This window comes from Lutra lutra, chromosome 8, assembly GCF_902655055.1.
Source record: "Lutra lutra chromosome 8, mLutLut1.2, whole genome shotgun sequence".
Lineage (NCBI taxonomy): Eukaryota > Metazoa > Chordata > Mammalia > Carnivora > Mustelidae > Lutra > Lutra lutra.
In genome coordinates this window covers 50,206,833-50,223,262 of record NC_062285.1, presented here as the reverse complement: position 1 = coordinate 50,223,262, position 16,430 = coordinate 50,206,833, and the positions used below count along the sequence as shown (strand labels likewise).

General features: G+C 40.7%; 1 protein-coding gene across 11 annotated transcripts in view; it reads left to right on the top strand.

Moving 5' to 3' along the window:
• Positions 1-200: 200 nt before the first annotated feature.
• The window catches only part of OS9 (OS9 endoplasmic reticulum lectin), a 32,498-nt gene continuing 16,268 nt past the window's right edge, over positions 201-16,430 (top strand). For all 11 annotated transcript variants that reach the window (XM_047741808.1, XM_047741807.1, XM_047741798.1 and 8 more), the window contains exons 1-5: positions 201-398; positions 815-991; positions 1,840-1,903; positions 2,034-2,110; positions 2,295-2,393. In XM_047741808.1, the coding sequence (XP_047597764.1) occupies positions 237-398; positions 815-991; positions 1,840-1,903; positions 2,034-2,110; positions 2,295-2,393 (579 nt within the window). In that variant the 5' untranslated portion in view covers positions 201-236. The remainder of the gene's footprint in view (positions 399-814; positions 992-1,839; positions 1,904-2,033; positions 2,111-2,294; positions 2,394-16,430) is intronic.

Below are 16,430 nucleotides of genomic sequence, written 5' to 3'. Positions count from 1 at the left end.
TGATCTCGTCGATAATTGGTTGGCCTCTCTGACCAATCACGAGCAGCAAGCGGTTTTGCTTGCCATCATGGTCCGCCTCTCCCTGGGCTTCGTGACCACGTTTACAAATGGGAATAGAGTAGGTGAGAGGGACAGACTGTCCAGCCAATGAGACCTTGTGGCGTTCATGGGCGAGGTGAGGCCGCTGCCAGGTTTAGGGCGGAAGGAGCTGCTCTGGGTAAGAAGGTGAACGAAAGATGGCGGCGGAAACGCTGCTGTCCAGTCTGTTGTGGCTGCTGCTTCTGGGGCTCCTATTACCCGCAAGTCTGACTGGCAGTGTCGGCAGCCTGAATCTAGAGGAGCTGAGTGAGATGCGTTATGGGATCGAGATCCTGCCATTGCCTGTCATGGGAGGGCAGGTGAGGAGGCGTGGAGTGGCCAGGGTCTAGGGCAAGGGAAAGAGGGAAAAGGTGGAGGAAGAAGGGCAGCTGTGGAGTCTGCAACGGTAGCCTAAGAAGAATCGGGAAGAGTAGGTAGGAGTTTTACGATGACTCTTAAGGCTCGTTGATTGAGACCCATTCCCCTGGGGCTAGGGACTGGGAGGGGTGGGGCTTCCCGCTGTCAGCTTCAGTTCCTGATCTGAGCACCCAGACTCCGCCCGGCGAGAAGTGGGAGGGCTCTCTCCCCTCACCCGCCAAACACAGCTGGAGGACTTGTGGCTCATTCTGACTTGACTGGGCTCTTCCCCAGGATCTGAAGAGGGGTCTCGTTGTTCTCTCTAATCCCAGCCTCTCTTTGCCTCCCTGCCCACCCCCCATCCTCCCTTCTTTCCCAGAGCCAAGCTTCCGACGTGGTGATTGTCTCCTCTAAGTACAAACAGCGCTATGAATGTCGCCTGCCAGCTGGAGCTATTCACTTCCAGCGTGAAAGGGAGGAGGAGGCACCTGCTTACCAAGGGCCTGGGATCCCTGAGTTGTTGAGCCCAATGAAAGATGCTCCTTGCCTGCTGAAGGTGAAAGGGCTTGGGGAGGATGGAATGAGGGCTTGGGAGCCGGCTAGCTATCTGGGAGCCAGAGTGCCCATGAATGAAGAGGGATCGAGAGGACCTCGGGGGAGTTAAGAAGGCCATTAGGGGAGCAGACATATTGTACAGACAGGAAAGAAGCAAAGAATCTTGCAACCACTGATGACACTTTGCTGAATGTAGAGGAGGGTTGGGATAGAAGATCGTAGAGTAATAGTTAAGCCAAGACTGAGGTGCCTGAGGAGAGTCAGTGTGGATAGGAAGGACACTGTCCTAGAGTTGCCTTCCTGGTAAAGTCACCCCCTGCCCCTGTCACTCTCTGCCCAGTATCCTATTTTATTTTAATCATAGCATTTTTCATGATCTGAAATCATCTTACCAACTGAATCATCAGTTTATTTAATTTTGCTCTGTAATGTGAGTCCATGAGGTCAGAGAATTTATCTTGTTCACGGCTGTATCCGCAGTGGCTAGAACAGCACAAGGAATGTTGTAGAAGTTCAGTTAGTATTTGAATATTCTGTATTTTCCTGGTCTGAGTGCTTCAAGGATATCAAGATTTCTTATCTTTATGGAAGGCAAAGAGGATTTTAAAAAAATCTTTGGAAAGGGAGGAGTGTAAAGACCACAGGTGTAAAACATACCCTAGAGTTATTTCTCCAGTCACAGAAGGAAAGCAGCCCTTGCTCCTCTCTGAGAATCTGGAGAATGGAATGTGGAAGTAGGCAGGAGGAGAAGTGGTTGAGAGGTTATGTGTCTTGGAGCCAGGAGAGATTCAGGTTCCAAGCAGAGACATCTGCACTCTATCCCCTTGATTGTTCATTTTTTATTGTCAGACCAAGGACTGGTGGACGTATGAATTCTGTTATGGACGCCACATCCAGCAGTACCACATGGAAGGTGACTCATGCCTACATTTTCCCTAAGCCCTCAGCACCACGTCATGGAAGGTGACCTGCCCTCCCAGTCCCCTTCCCTCTTGGTCCTCTTAGAAGGGAGTAATGGTGCTTCACTGTGATTTCTCTTGTAGATTCAGAGATCAAAGGTGAAGTCCTCTATCTTGGCTACTACCAATCGGCCTTCGACTGGGATGATGAGACAGCCAAGGTGGCAGGGGTCTGGGATTGGGAGACAATGAGGTCCTGGCTGTAGACTAAGCCCTGATCAGAAGGGGAGGGGTGGAATTAGCTGACATGTTGCTTGGGGCTTGGTGGCCATTAGGACAAAGTGCCATTCTTCCTCTTTGCGGTCTTTCTTCTGCCCCCACCCTCCTTCTTAATGTCCTCCCCAGGCCTCCAAGCAGCATCGCCTGAAACGCTACCACAGCCAGACCTATGGCAATGGATCCAAGTGTGACCTCAACGGGAGGCCACGGGAGGCCGAGGTTCGGGTGAGTCTCAGGACAGGGAAGTTGACAATTTAGATTCTAAGGGAGGAGGGCAGGGTTGCATGTTAGACTCCAGAAGGTCTCTTCCAGACCCAAAACTTTAAGACTCCTTTTCCAGCTGGTAACTGGATAGTCTGAGGCACTTAAAGTCAACACTTCCCAAATCCTTCCCTCGGATCCCCTAGCCACGCCTGTTTGTTTTTTCCATGTTTCTTCTCTTATCACCTGAGTGTCATTTCTGACTCTTCCTTTCTTCATGGAAGGACTTGTCAGTGAGGTGGTACTGATGTAGGCACCGGGCTCTGCTCTGGGCACACAGTGGTCAGCAAACATGCAGCCCCTGCCCTCAGTCTAGACAGGAAGACATGTTAAGACATGTAGTTACAGAAATGTCTATAACTACAAACTGAGGAGCAGTGTGAAGGAAAGGAATCTAGTTTTCTCAGAATAAATGACAAAGCCTGTTCATTCTCTGTTTAGATTTCTCTGACCACTTTCTTCTTTCCTATGCTTGGCTCCTTCATCTCTCACCTGCATCACTGCCAGCAGCCTCTTAACAGGTGTTCCTGATCTTGTGGTCCTGAATTGAATTCAGGCAAGCAGGTGGATGTATGGTGCGAAAGGTTCTTCAGGTGCTTCTAATGTGTATTCACAAACATAACCACCTACTGAGAACAGAATTACACACCTGACCACACACGAATTATCTTTCTGTAATACAGATTTTCACATGCAGTTGTGTTCTGGTAGTTATTGAAGACTCTGATCACCAGGATAGAGTTGGGCGTTCGGAGTGGGGAGCCTTGATTTGTCACGTTTGCCAATATCTGTGGTATAAGTATTCCTACCATGGCCAAGTTCTTGCTGTACTCTGATGTCAACCATCTTGCAACATTCCTGAACATTTACCAGTTGGCCGTTGTGAACTGGTGTGAGCTGACTGCCATAACACCTCGATGGCAAGTGTCACTTCTCTGTCCAGTCCTGGAAAACCTTCAGTGATTCCACCTTGCACAAAGGCTAACATCCAAATACTTCAGCAAGACTGGGGTGGCCTTGGAGGTGGTGGGAAGACCTCAGATTCTGGATATATTTTGAAGGTGGAGCCAATAAGATTTGCTGATGGATTAGATATAGGGTGGAGTCAAGTATGACTCCAGGGTTTTTAGCTTGAGCAGCTGGAACAATGCAACTGTCATTTACTAAAATGGGAAGGAATGGGTTTGGAGGGGAAAGCAGGTAGGTGTTAGACATATAAAGGTCAAAATGATATAAACCTTCAGTGGTGATGTCCAGTTGGTAGTTGGCTCTGTGATTCTGGAGTTCAGGAATGAGGTCTGGGCTGGAGATATAAATACTCATTGTGCTTCTGCCCCACTGGCCTTCTTTCTGTTCTGTGAATCAATGGGTCTTGTTGTTTCCTCTGCCTAAATCTGTCTTCCTCCAGATCTGCAGGTGCTTGGTTCCATCCCCTCATTCAGGTTATATATCTCTGTTGACACCTGCACAGGGAGCCCTAAAGTAGGCACACAGAACACACCCATCCTTCTGCCCCCTTGCTGGTAAACACCTACAGTGTTTTATATTCTTGAAAGCATGTATCATTTCCTGAAATTATCTTATTTGTTTGAGTTTAATATCTCTCTCAGTCTTCCTGACTAGAATAAGCTCCAGGAAGGCAGGGACTTCTCTTTTTTAAATTTTTTGTCTGTCTTATTTTCTGCTATATCCTTGGTGCCTGGAACAGTGCCTGGCACCAAGAAGGTGCCCAGAAATTATTTGTTGAACAAGTGATAAGGCAGTTCAAATGTCATTTATCTCATGTGAACTTTCTTGGCTAATCCAGATGGTTTCTTCAGCATTTTTTAAAAAGATTTTATTTATTTAATAGAGAGAGTGACAGCTAGAGAGGGAACACAAACAGGAGGAGTGGGAGAGGGAGAAGCAGGCCTCCCACTGAGCTGGGAGCCTGATGCCAGGCTTGATCCCAGGACTCTGGGATCATGACCTGAGCCTGAGGCAGACGTTTAACTGACTGAGCCACCCAGACGCCCCCAGTCAGCATTTCATATACATATATCTACGTCCACATATATTCATGGCTTAATCTATTTGGGCTGCTAAAAGAAAATACCACAGACTGAGTAATTTATCAGCAGAAAATTTTTTCTTACAGTTCTGGAACCCGGAAGTCAGAGATCAGTGTGCCACTGTGGTGGGGTGAGGGCCCTCTTTTAGGTTGTAGACTTGTTTATTCTCACATGGTGAAAGGGGCTAGGGAGCTCTTTTATAAGAGCATTAATCCCATTCGTGAAGGTTCCACCCTTATAACCCAAGCACTTCCCAAAGGTTCCACTTCCTAATACCATTTCATTGGGCATAGATATTTAGGGGGACATAAACATTCAGACCATACAACCCACAAGCATTTACACACCTATATAATCTATTATAGCACTTACTTTATATTATTGTTTTTAAGTAGGCTCCATTCCCAGCGTGGAGCCCAGTGTGGGGCTTGAACTCACAACCCTGAGATCAAGACTTGAGTTGAGATCAGGAGTGAGATGCTTAAATGAGCCACCCACGCTCCCCTATTTCTTTATTATTATTTGTAGCTTCAGTAGGCTAAGAACCAAGGGCAAAGACTGCATTTTCCTCTCATCTATTGAACAGATGTCTTGTGCCAGCACTGTAATAGAAACTGGGGATAAAATGGTGACTGAGAGACCTAGTCCTACTCTCAGGAGACATTAAATAAACAGCCACAACAAGCAGGTTAAAGACTGACTGGTGAAGTAGATATCATAGACGGCCACACAGTAAAGGAAATGGCCAAGTCTAGGTAAAGGGGAAGCTTTCTGGAGAATGTGACCTTTGAACTGAGAGTTGAAGGCTGAGGAGTTAGTCTAGCAGTTAGAGGAGTGGGAGAGGGAAGAGGGCATTGAAGGTGGAAGGTATGGTAGGTTCCAAAGGCCTGGAGGCAAGGGGCAATTGATTCCTATTCACGGTGACTGGAGAGAATTGCAGGCAGGGAGTGTGGGAGGTGAGGCTAAGCAAATGTTAGGGGACAGTTTACACTTCAGAAGGCTCTGACTTTCTGTAGCTATGTTGAGGAGTTTGGACAATCTGAGAACCAAGGGGTAAGCCAGGGGAATATTTGAAGCAGAATGATGACATATCCAATTTTGGTTTGGAAAGCTCACTCTGGCTTGAGTGTAGCAAATGGTTGGGAGGCCAGTTAGGAGGTGGTTGCAGCAATCCAGGTGAGAAAAGAAGGTGGCCCAGGAATGAAGAAATGTGAACTCCAGGGGAGATTTAGAGGACAGTCAATAGAGTAAGATTCGTGGGTTTCTGGCTTGAGCAACTGGATAGGTGGTGGGTGGTTCCTGTTACTGAGTTAGGTATAGTAGAAAGAGGATAGGTCTGGTGAAGGAAAAGGATGATTCTGGTGTTGAGTATGATGATTTTGGTGGCTGAAGACTCAAGAGATTTCTGAGGAGGCTGTTGTATCTGTGGGTCTGGATCACAGGAGACAGATCCAAATTGAACCCAGGGGGCTGGGAGTCATCAACATATTGGCTATAATTGGAGTCAGGGTCTGGGTAAAATCCTCCCAAAGAAATAGTAAATAGTGAGAAAAGTGGAACAGAATGTTAAGGAAGCCATTGTTGAAAGCATGGGCAGAAGGGGGGCTCTGCTGAGAAGAAGGGGCCAGAAAGGAGATACAGTGATGCAACCCAAGGAGGGACTGGTCCATGGCAACAATTGCATCTGAACCTTCAGGGAAGAGAATTAAAAACTGCTTGTAGGTGATCATGGGAATTTTAATAAAAGCAAAGCATGCATGCACAAGGAAATGAAAATTCAGACCATTGGCATGGAAACCAGATGAAAAGTTCTAAGTCCTCTACTCCCAGTCTCTCCTGAGCAGAGGTCATTGGTGATCTTTGCTACAGCAGTTTCAGGTGAAGATGTGGAAGAAGTCTGGGTGTGAAGGGGAGGGGAAAGGTGAGCCCTAGTTAGAGGGATTATGAGGTTGGGGAGAGTGGTACTTTGTTCTTGTTGTTTGTGTTGGGTGGACCTGGCAGAAAGGAGAGACTGAGTCACAGGAGAAAGATGGGGAAGAGAATGTGGGCAGGGCCGGGATAGGGAACACAGGAGCAGTTACCCTGAGCGTATGTAGGGTCGTCACAGAAATGAAAGGGTGCTGTATTTGTTGGGGAGTCTGGAGGTTTTAGTGGCAGACAGTTGAGGGCATTCCTGTTTGGCTGTTTCTCATTTTTTAGTTCTTATATCCTGATAGACCACCCAAGTTCATTGCCTTCATGATCGAGTAAACCTCCCCCTCCAGGCCAACCACTGTGAAGTTCGGTCTTCCCAATGCCTCCTGGGTAGGAGCAGTGTGCATGGTGTTTGGTAAAAGTGCTGTCCCCGTGGAGTTTGGGAATGACTAGCCATCTTGAATTAAACAAATTTGGATCCCCATCTCAATTCTTATGTTAAGATTTCACAGAGATCTAAGATTTTTCCTTTTCTAATTTCTAATTATGAAACATTTCAAACTTACAGAAAATAATGTTCTAGAGACCCATATATCCACTGCCAAGGGAAACAGATGTTAACATTTTGCCATCAGAAAGGAACAAAATGCTAATGATACAGCTAAAGCCCTCCCTTTCATTTCCTTCCCCTCCCTCCTCGCCAGAAACAACCACAACCATCCCCATGCATGCTTTGTACTTCTATTAGTCGTATACATATCATAGACAATACATATTGTTTTGTATTTTAAAATTATACGTTAGTGGTATCAACTTGCTTTTTCACTAATCAATGTTTGCTGTTCTGTGGCATGACATGGAGATCTAGTTCAATGATTTTGATGGCTGTGTTGTGTTTCATTGTTTACTTACTATCCCTCTACTAAGGAATGGTTGGGTTTCAACTCAAATGCTCTTACACACAGTGCTGCAATGTAGGTCTCATTGTGAGTGTGCAAGAGTTTGTCTGAGGTAAAAACCTAGAAGTAGAATAACGGAGTTACCAGGAATGCATATTTTATTGGTGAGTTTGGTGCATTGCCCATTTTTTCATTGTCTTTTTAATGTGTAGGTATTCATTTATTTTTATTATTTTTTTTAGGTTATGGCAAAATGGATATGCAAGTTACCATTTTAACAATTTTTACGTGTACAATTCAGTGGCATTAACTGCATTAACAATGTTGTATACCTATTACCACTATTTACAGAACTTTTTCATCATCCCAAACTCTATACCCATGAAGAAATAATTCTGCATTTCTCCCCCTCCCCCACTCTCTGTTCTGCTTTCTGTCTCTATGAATTTGCTTGTTCTGGGTACCTCATATAAGTAGAATCACACAATATTAGCCCTTTTGTGTGTGTCTGGCTTATTTCACTTAGCATAATGTTTTCAAAGTTCATCCATGTTGTGGTATGCATCAGAATCTTATTTCTTTTTATAGCATATTCCTTTTGTGGAACATTTGGTAATATTCCATTGTATGTGTATATGGTATTTAGCCTATCTGTTCATCTATCGATGGGTGGATATTTTGATGCTTCCACCTTTTGGCTATTGTGAATAATGTTGCAATGAACATTGGTGTATAAGCATGTGTTTTGAGTCCCTGCTCGAAATTCTTTTTGGGTATATACCTAGGACAGAAATATACCTCATGGTAATTCTTTGTGTAGCCTTTTAAGGAATTGCCAAATTGTTTTCCACAGCAGCTGCACTATACATTCCCACTAACAATGCACAAAAACTCCCAGTTTTTCAACACCCTCTCTGATACTTATTATTACTGTGTTTTGTAATAACCATCCTAATGGGTATGAAGTGGTATCTCATTGTGGTTTTGATTCTCATTTTCTTAATGACAAATGATGTTAAGCATCTTTCTATGTACTTATTGGCCATTTGATTATCTTCTTTGGAGAAATGTCCATTTAAATCCTTTCCCAGTTTTTAATTGAGCTTTTTTTTTTTTTAAAGATTTTATTTATTTATTTGACAGAGAGAAATCACAAGTAGGCAGAGAAGCAGGCAGAGAGAGAGAGGAGGAAGCAGGCTCCCTGCTGAGCAGAGAGCCCGATGTGGGGCTCGAACCCAGGACCTGGGATCATGACCTGAGCCGAAGGCAGCGGCTTAACCCACTGAGCCACCCAGGCGCCCTGAGCTTTTTTTTTTTTTTTTTATTGTTGAGTTGTGGGGAGTTCTTTATATAGTCTGGGTAGTAATCATTTGTCAGATACATGATTTGCAAGTATTTTTTTCCCATTCTGCGGGTTTCTTTTTTACTCTCTCTCTTTTTTTAATAGGCTCCATGCCTGATGTGGGGCTTGAATTCATGACCCTGAGATCAAGAGTCCCATGCTCTACCAACTGAGCCAACCAGGCACCCCCTGCTTTTTCACTCTGTTAATAGTATTTTTTCATACATAACAGTTTTCTGTTCTGATGAGGTCTGATTTGCCTATTTTTTTCTTTTATTGCCTGTGCTTTTGGCCTCATATTTAAGAAATCATTACCTATTCCAGGGTCATGGTTGAGTTGATTTTTAAATTTTTTTAAAAATTTATTTGAGAGAGAGAGAATGCACAAGTGGGGGGTGGGGAGGGGCAGAGGGAGAAGGAGAAGCAGGCTGCCCCTTGAGCAGGAAGCCGCATGCAGGGCTCAATTGCAGAATCCCGAGAACATGAGCTGAGCCAAAGGCAGATGCTTAACCAACTGAGCCAGGAAAAATCCCTTGAGTTGATTTTTGTATACAAAGTAAGATGAGGATCCAACTTCATTCACTTGCATGTAAATATCCAGTTTTTCTAGTACCATTTGTTAAATCTATCCTTGTCCCTTTGAATGATCTTAGTACCCTTGTTGAAAATCAAATGAGCAAGTATGTTAGGGTTTATTTCTGAGCTCTGTTCTACTCCATTGGTCTGTTTGTCTATCCCAATGACAATAACAGACTGTTTTGATTGCTGTGGCTTTGCAGTAAGTTTTGAAATTAGGAAGTGTTGAGTCTTCCAACTTTGTTCTTTTTTTGAGATTGTTCTGTGTATGAGATCCCTTGAGATTCTATATGAATTTAAAATGAGTTTTTCTCTATAAAAAAGGCCATTGGTATTTTGATAGGATTACATCGAATATGTAGATTGCTTTGTATAGTACTGCCATCTTAAATTTTCTAATCCATGAACATAGGATGTCTTTCCATTTATTTGTTTCTTCTATAATTTCTTTCTGTAATATTTTGTAATTTTCCATATGCAAGTCTTTCACCTCCTTGGATAAATTTATCCTAAGTAGTTTGTTTTTTGATGCTATTGTAAGTGAAAATTTTTTTTAAATTTCCCTTTTAGCTTGTTTATTACAAATATACAGAAATACAACTAATATTTGCAGGTTGATTTTATATCCTGCAACTTTGCTGAATTCATTTATTAGCTGTAACAGTTTTTTTGTGTGTATGTTCTTTTGGATTTTCTATGTGTAATATCATATCGCTATGAATAGAGACAATTTTATTTTACTTCATTCTTTCCAATTTGAATGCCCTTTCTTTTTTTTTTTTTTTTTGAAGATTTCATTTATTTATTTGACAGAGAGAGAGGTCACAAGTAGGCAGACAGAGATAGAGAGGGGAAGCAGGCTCCTTGCCAAGCAGAGAGCCCGATGCGGGCCTCGATCCCAGGACCCTGAGATCATGACCTAGCTGAAGGCAGAGGCTCAACCCACTGAGCCACCCAGGCGCCCAATGCCCTTTATTTCTTTTTCTTGCCTAATTGCTCTGGTTAGAACTTCCAGTACTATGTAAAATAGAAGTGGCATGAAGTGAGCATCCTTATCTTGTTCCTGTTATTAGTGGAACAGCTTTTGGTCTTTCACCATTGATTATGATGTTAGCTATGGGTTTTCTTTTGCGGCCTTTATCCTGTTGAGGATATTCTCTTCTATTCCTAGTTTATGAAGTGATTTTATCAGGAAAGTGTGTTGGCTCTTGTCAAATGCTTTGTTCACACCAATTGAGATGATCATAAGGCTTTTTTCTTCATTCTCTTGATGTGTGAGGTATTGCAGTATGCAGATTGATTTTTGTATATTGAGCCATCTTTGCATCCCTGGAATAAAACCCACATAAATCATGATGCATGATGCTTTCAATATGCTACTTAATTTGGTTTGCTAGTATTTTGTTGAGAAATTTTGCATTTGTATTTACAAGGGATCTTGGTCTATAGTTTTCTTTGTCTGGGTTTGGTATCAGGGTAGTGTTAGCCTCACAGAATGAGTTAGGAAGGCATTCTTTATATATTCCAGATTTACTTCCTTGGTCATCTACATTCTCTCTATCTCAGCTTGTCTTTTTCTTTTGTTCATAGTATTGCCAATGTGCTTTTAATTTAAAATTTTAAAAATTCCAATATGATTAAAAATATCAATCTTTTTCTTTAAAGTTTGTATATTTTATATCTTTTGTTAATAGGAAAGGTCCTGTTTATATTTTTCAAATTATAGAAGTTTTCTTCTCATATGTTGGACTTTAATTCAATAAATTAATTTAATTTAATGTATCATGTCAGCTTGGAACCTAAATATACCTATTTTTCATCTGGATAACTGACTATCCCCCCCCAGCATCATTTATTAAGCAGCCCATACTTTGTAGTGCCACATCAGGCATTTATCAGGTTGCCATATATGTGTATATGCATTTCCTTGGCTTCTCCTTTGTTTCAATAGTCTGTCTATTCTTATACCAATACCACATTGTTTTAAGGACTATAGCTTTTTAGTAAGTCTTGATATCTGATAATGGGCATTTTTTTCCTTCAGATTTCAAAACTGAGATTATTGGACAAGTTCTGTGGAAAAAACGCTTGGGGATTTTAATTGGAATTACATTGAATTTTATGTTAATTTGGAGAGAATTGGTATTTTATGATATTGACTGTTCATTCACCATGAATATAATGTATACTTCTATTTACTTATTGCCTTGTACTTTAGTAAGACTTTAATTTTCTCTATGAAAGCTTTTGTATATCTCATGTGAGGTTAGTTCTAGATATCTTATAGCTTTTATTTGTGTCTTGTGTGTAGGCAAATGTTTCAAGCATACAGGTACCTTATAGTTTTTGATGCTATTGTAAATGGCATCTTTTATTTTTTTATTTATTTTTATTTATTTTTTATTTATTAAATGGATAGGATTTATCCATTTGAGGGGGGGCAGTGAGAGAGAGAGAGAAAGAGAGAGAGAATCTCCAGCAGACCTCTCATTGAGCATTGAACCTGATGTAGGGCTGAATCCCAGGACCCTGAGATCATGAACTGAGCTGAAATCAAGAGTCAGATGCTCAGCTGACTGGGTCACCCAGGTGCCCTGTAAATGGCATCTTTTAAAAATTACATTTTCTGATTGAGTGTTGCTGGGGTATGGTCACATTATTAATTTTATATATTGATCTTATGTTCACAGCTTTACTGAACTCTCATTCCTAATAGTTTGCAGGTCCTCATGGATTTTCTCTGTGAATAATTATGTCATCTGCAAATAGCAAGACTTTGGTTTCTTCCTTTCTAATCCTTATATATTTTATTTTTCTTATACCTGCAGTACAATAGAAGTGGCTATGGTGGGCATCCTTGGCTTGTTCTGACTTTAAAGGGAGTATTCCTGAAGTTACACTATTATTTTTTTTTTAAAGATTTTATTTATTTATTTGACAGACATAGATCACAAGTAGGCAGAGAGGCAGGCAGAGAGCGAGGAAGGGAAGCAGGCTCCCTGCTGAGCAGAGAGCACGATGCGGGACTCGATCCCAGGACTCTGAGATCATGACCTGAGCCGAAGGCAGCAGCTTAACCCACTGAGCCACCCAGGTGCCCCTATTTTTTTTTTTTTAAAGATTTTATTTATTTATTTGACAGAGAGAGATCACAAGTAGAGAGAGAGGCAGGCGGAGAGAGAGGAGGGAGCAGGCTCCCTGCTGAGCAGAGAGCCCTATGCGGGACTCGATCCCAGAACCCTGAGATCATGACCTGAGCCGAAGGCAGCGGCTTAACCCACTGAGCCACCCAGGCGCCCTGAAGTTACACTATTAAAATGATGTTTTCCTGTAGGCTTTTTGTAGACAACCTTTATCAGGTGAATAAAGATCCATTTTATTCCTAGTTTGGGAAATATTTCCATCATGGGTAGGTGTGGAATTTTAATACGTTTTTTCTGTATCAAGATGGCTATATGGTTTTTCATCTTTATTTTTTAATATGGTGAATTCAGCTAATTCATTTTCTAAGATTTTTTTTTTTACCCTTAGATTTATGGAATAATTCATGGTCATGGGGTGCCTGGATGGCTCAGTGGGTTAAAGCCTCTGCCTTCGGCTCAGGTCATGGTCCCAGGGTCCTGAGATCGAGCCCCGCATCGGGCTCTCTGCTCAGCAGGGAGCCTGCTTCCTCCTCTCTCTCTGTCTGCCTCTCTGCCTACTTGTGATCTCTGTCTGTCAAATAAATAAATAAAAATCTTTAAAAAAATAAAAAATAATAAAATAATAAAAAAATTTTTAAAAGATTTAATAATTCATGGTCATAAAGTATTTTTTTAAGATTTTATTTTTAAGTAATCTCTACACCCAACATGGGATTCCAACGACAACCCTGAGATCAAGAATCCCATGTTCTACCAACTGAGCCAGTCAGGTGCCCCTCGAAATATTCTTAATACCTTGATATATTCAGTTTCCTAATATTTTAATTGATTTTTATAGCTGTTTTCATAAGTGAATTGGTCTACATTTTCTTGTATTGTTTTAGTCTTGTCTTTGTATCAAGTTATATTAGCTTCATAAATGTCTTGAAAAGCTTCTCTCTTTCCTTGTTCTCTGGAACAGTCTGCTGAGATAGGAATTAATCATTCTTTTTTTTTTTTTAATTAATCTGTTCTTTAAAAGTTTGGGAGAACTCTCTAAAACCACCTCGTCCCAGTATACCACAATGCTGTATATTGTGTATTGTGGGGATGGTTTTTACTACTGATTTAATTTATTAAATGATGAGAATTTTTCATATTAATGCACGAAGCATTAACAAGTTACAGTTCCATAGGACATTATTTAATTATCTAAATTTTCAAATATATTAGCATAAAATTATAATGTTTTATTTTTAATAATCACTTTTTATAGATCTGTCCCCTTTTTAATTCCTAATATTGACTTTGCCTTTTCTCTTTTTGTTGATCTATCTTGCTACAGATTTGTCTATTAGTCCAAGAGCTGCGTTTTGACTTTGTTTACTATTTCATTAACATCATTATTTTATCTTTATTATTTCTTTCCTTCTTCCTTACATTTATTTGTTTCTTTTCCAAGCTTCTTGAATTTTTTTCCACACTTAAAAAATTCTTTTTCTTTTCAGTATTTTTAAATTTGAATTCAATTAATTAACATATAATGTATTACTAGTTTCAGAGGTAGAAGTCAGTGATTCATCAGTCTTATATAATACCCAGTGCTCATTGCATCATGTGCCTTCCTTAATGTCCATCACCCAGTTACCACATCCCCCCATCCTCCTCCCCTCCAGCAACCCTCAGTTTGTTTCCTATGATCAAGAATCTCTCATGGTTTGTTTCCCTCTCTGATTTCATCTTGTTTTGTTTTTCCCTCTCTTCCCCTATGATCCTCTGTTTTATTTATTTATTTATTTATTTATTTTTGATCCTCTGTTTTAAATTCCACATATGAGTGAGATAATAATGATAATTGTCTTTTTCTGGATGAGTTTGGGCATTCAACCAACTGAGCCACCCAGGCGCTCCTCAGAGATTTTATTTGTAAATAAACTACCCCCATGTGGGGCTCAAATTCATGACCCCATGATGGGGAGTCACATGCTCTAATAAGCCAGCCAGGTGCCCTGACTCAGAGATTTTTTTCAATGTTCATACAAACATTTATCTTCGAGCTCTTTCCAAATACATATATAAATAGCTTCCTCTTCTTCCCTTCCTCCTCCCTTCCTCCCTCCCTCCCTCTTTGTTTCTTGTTTTTTTTTTTTTTCTTTTTGTCTTTTTATTGAGGTATAACTGACATATAACATTATATTAGTTTCAGGTATATGATATACCATTTCAGTATTTTATGTATTGCAAAATGATCACCACAATAAGTCTAGTTAACATCTGTCAACCATACAGGTGCAATTTTTTTTTCTTGTGATGAGAACTTGTAGGATCTACTCTCTTGGCAACTTCCAAATATGTAATATGGTATTATTAAATATAATCACATGCTGTACATCCCTGTGACTTATTTATTTTATAACTAGACATTTGTACCTTTTAGCTCCCTTCACCCATTTTGCCCATCACTCCCTTGTTCTTTTTATTTTTTTTAAAGATTTATTTATTTATTTGAGAGAGAGGAAAAATGTGCAAGAAGGGGGAGGGGCAGAGGAAGAGGGAGAGAGAGAGTCCTCAAGCAAACTCTCTGCAGGGCCTGGAACTGGACCCGGGGCTCCATCCCAGGACCCTGGGATCATGATCTGAGCTGAAATTAAGAAGAGGATGCTTAACTGACTGAGGCACCCAGGCGCCCCACTCTTGTTCTTTTTTATAGTTGCTATTATTCTCTTATACACTGTGCTATCATTTGACTAAATAGTTCCCTGTTGATGCACATTTAGGTTGTTTTAAGTCTTACTAACACAAGAGTGCCACAGTGAATAACCTTGTACCTACAGAATATATGTAGGTTAAATTCCTGGAAGAAGACGTGTGTGATTCTGATACATACTGCCAAGTTACCCTGCTTAGGTAAATTACTCTGCCTCCAGCAATGTATGAGAATGCCAGTTCCCCTACAGCTCTGCCAACCCAGAGTATTTTTAAACTTGTAGATTTTGGCCAGTCATCAAATAGGCATCAGATAAGCAGTGCTTTCTTGGTATCATTTTAACTTACATTTATCTTAGGAAAAGGTAAATAATCTTACTCCTATTTAAGAGCCATTTCTTTTTCAACCTTTACTCTTCTTTCAACCATCCAACTTCTTTGCTCATTTTCCTAATGGATTGTTGTTCTCTTTCTTCTAAACTTATAAGAACTCTTTGTATAATAGATTGTCCCTTCGTCCATAATAGAAATTGCAGGATGCTTCATTCACTTTCTCCTTTCCTAATCATGCATGGAGAAAGCTGTCCATATCCAGTGTTTCCATTTTCATTGTTACTTGCACTTTGCTTGAGAACTTACTTTAGATTTATGCTTGTTATATTTCTAAACAGCTGTTTTATTTTTGTTGTTTTTATATAATTGCTATTGATTCCTCATTTTATGCTGTTGTGTCAGTGATTCGTTGGGGATTGTTGACTTTCTCTGGTGAACTTTAAAAAATTGTCCTGGTGTGCTTGAAACCATGTGTTTTCTCTATTCAGTTCAAGACTAATTGTTTTGGTCAAGTTTTCTACTAATTTTGTTTTGTTCCGGTGGCCAATTATTGAAAGAGATATATTAAAATTTTCACCGTGATGGTGGATTTGGCGATTTTGTTAAATTTTCCTTCCTCATTTTGAGACTGTGGTAGATGCGTATAAATTCAGAATTGTGATATCTTCATGGTAAATTATTTTCTTCTATTCTTCTTGTCCTTAATGTTGTGGTCATTTTTTTCCACATCACATTAAAAAAAAAACACTGAAATATACCACAATACATAAAATGGTATAAAACATGCAACTGGGGGCGCCTGGGTGGCTCAGTGGGTTAAAGCCTCTGCCTTCGGCTCAGGTCGTGGTCCCAGGGTCCTGGGATTGAGCCCCGCATAGGGCTCTCTGCTCGGCGGGGAGCCTGCTTCCTCCTCTCTCTGCCTGCCTCTCTGCCTACTTGTGATCTCTATCTGTCAAATAAATAAATAAAATCTTAAAAACAAAAACAAAAACATGCATCTGTCGTGTCTGAATGAATAAAGGAAATACCCATCCAATCGCCTTAGGTTATGAAAGAAT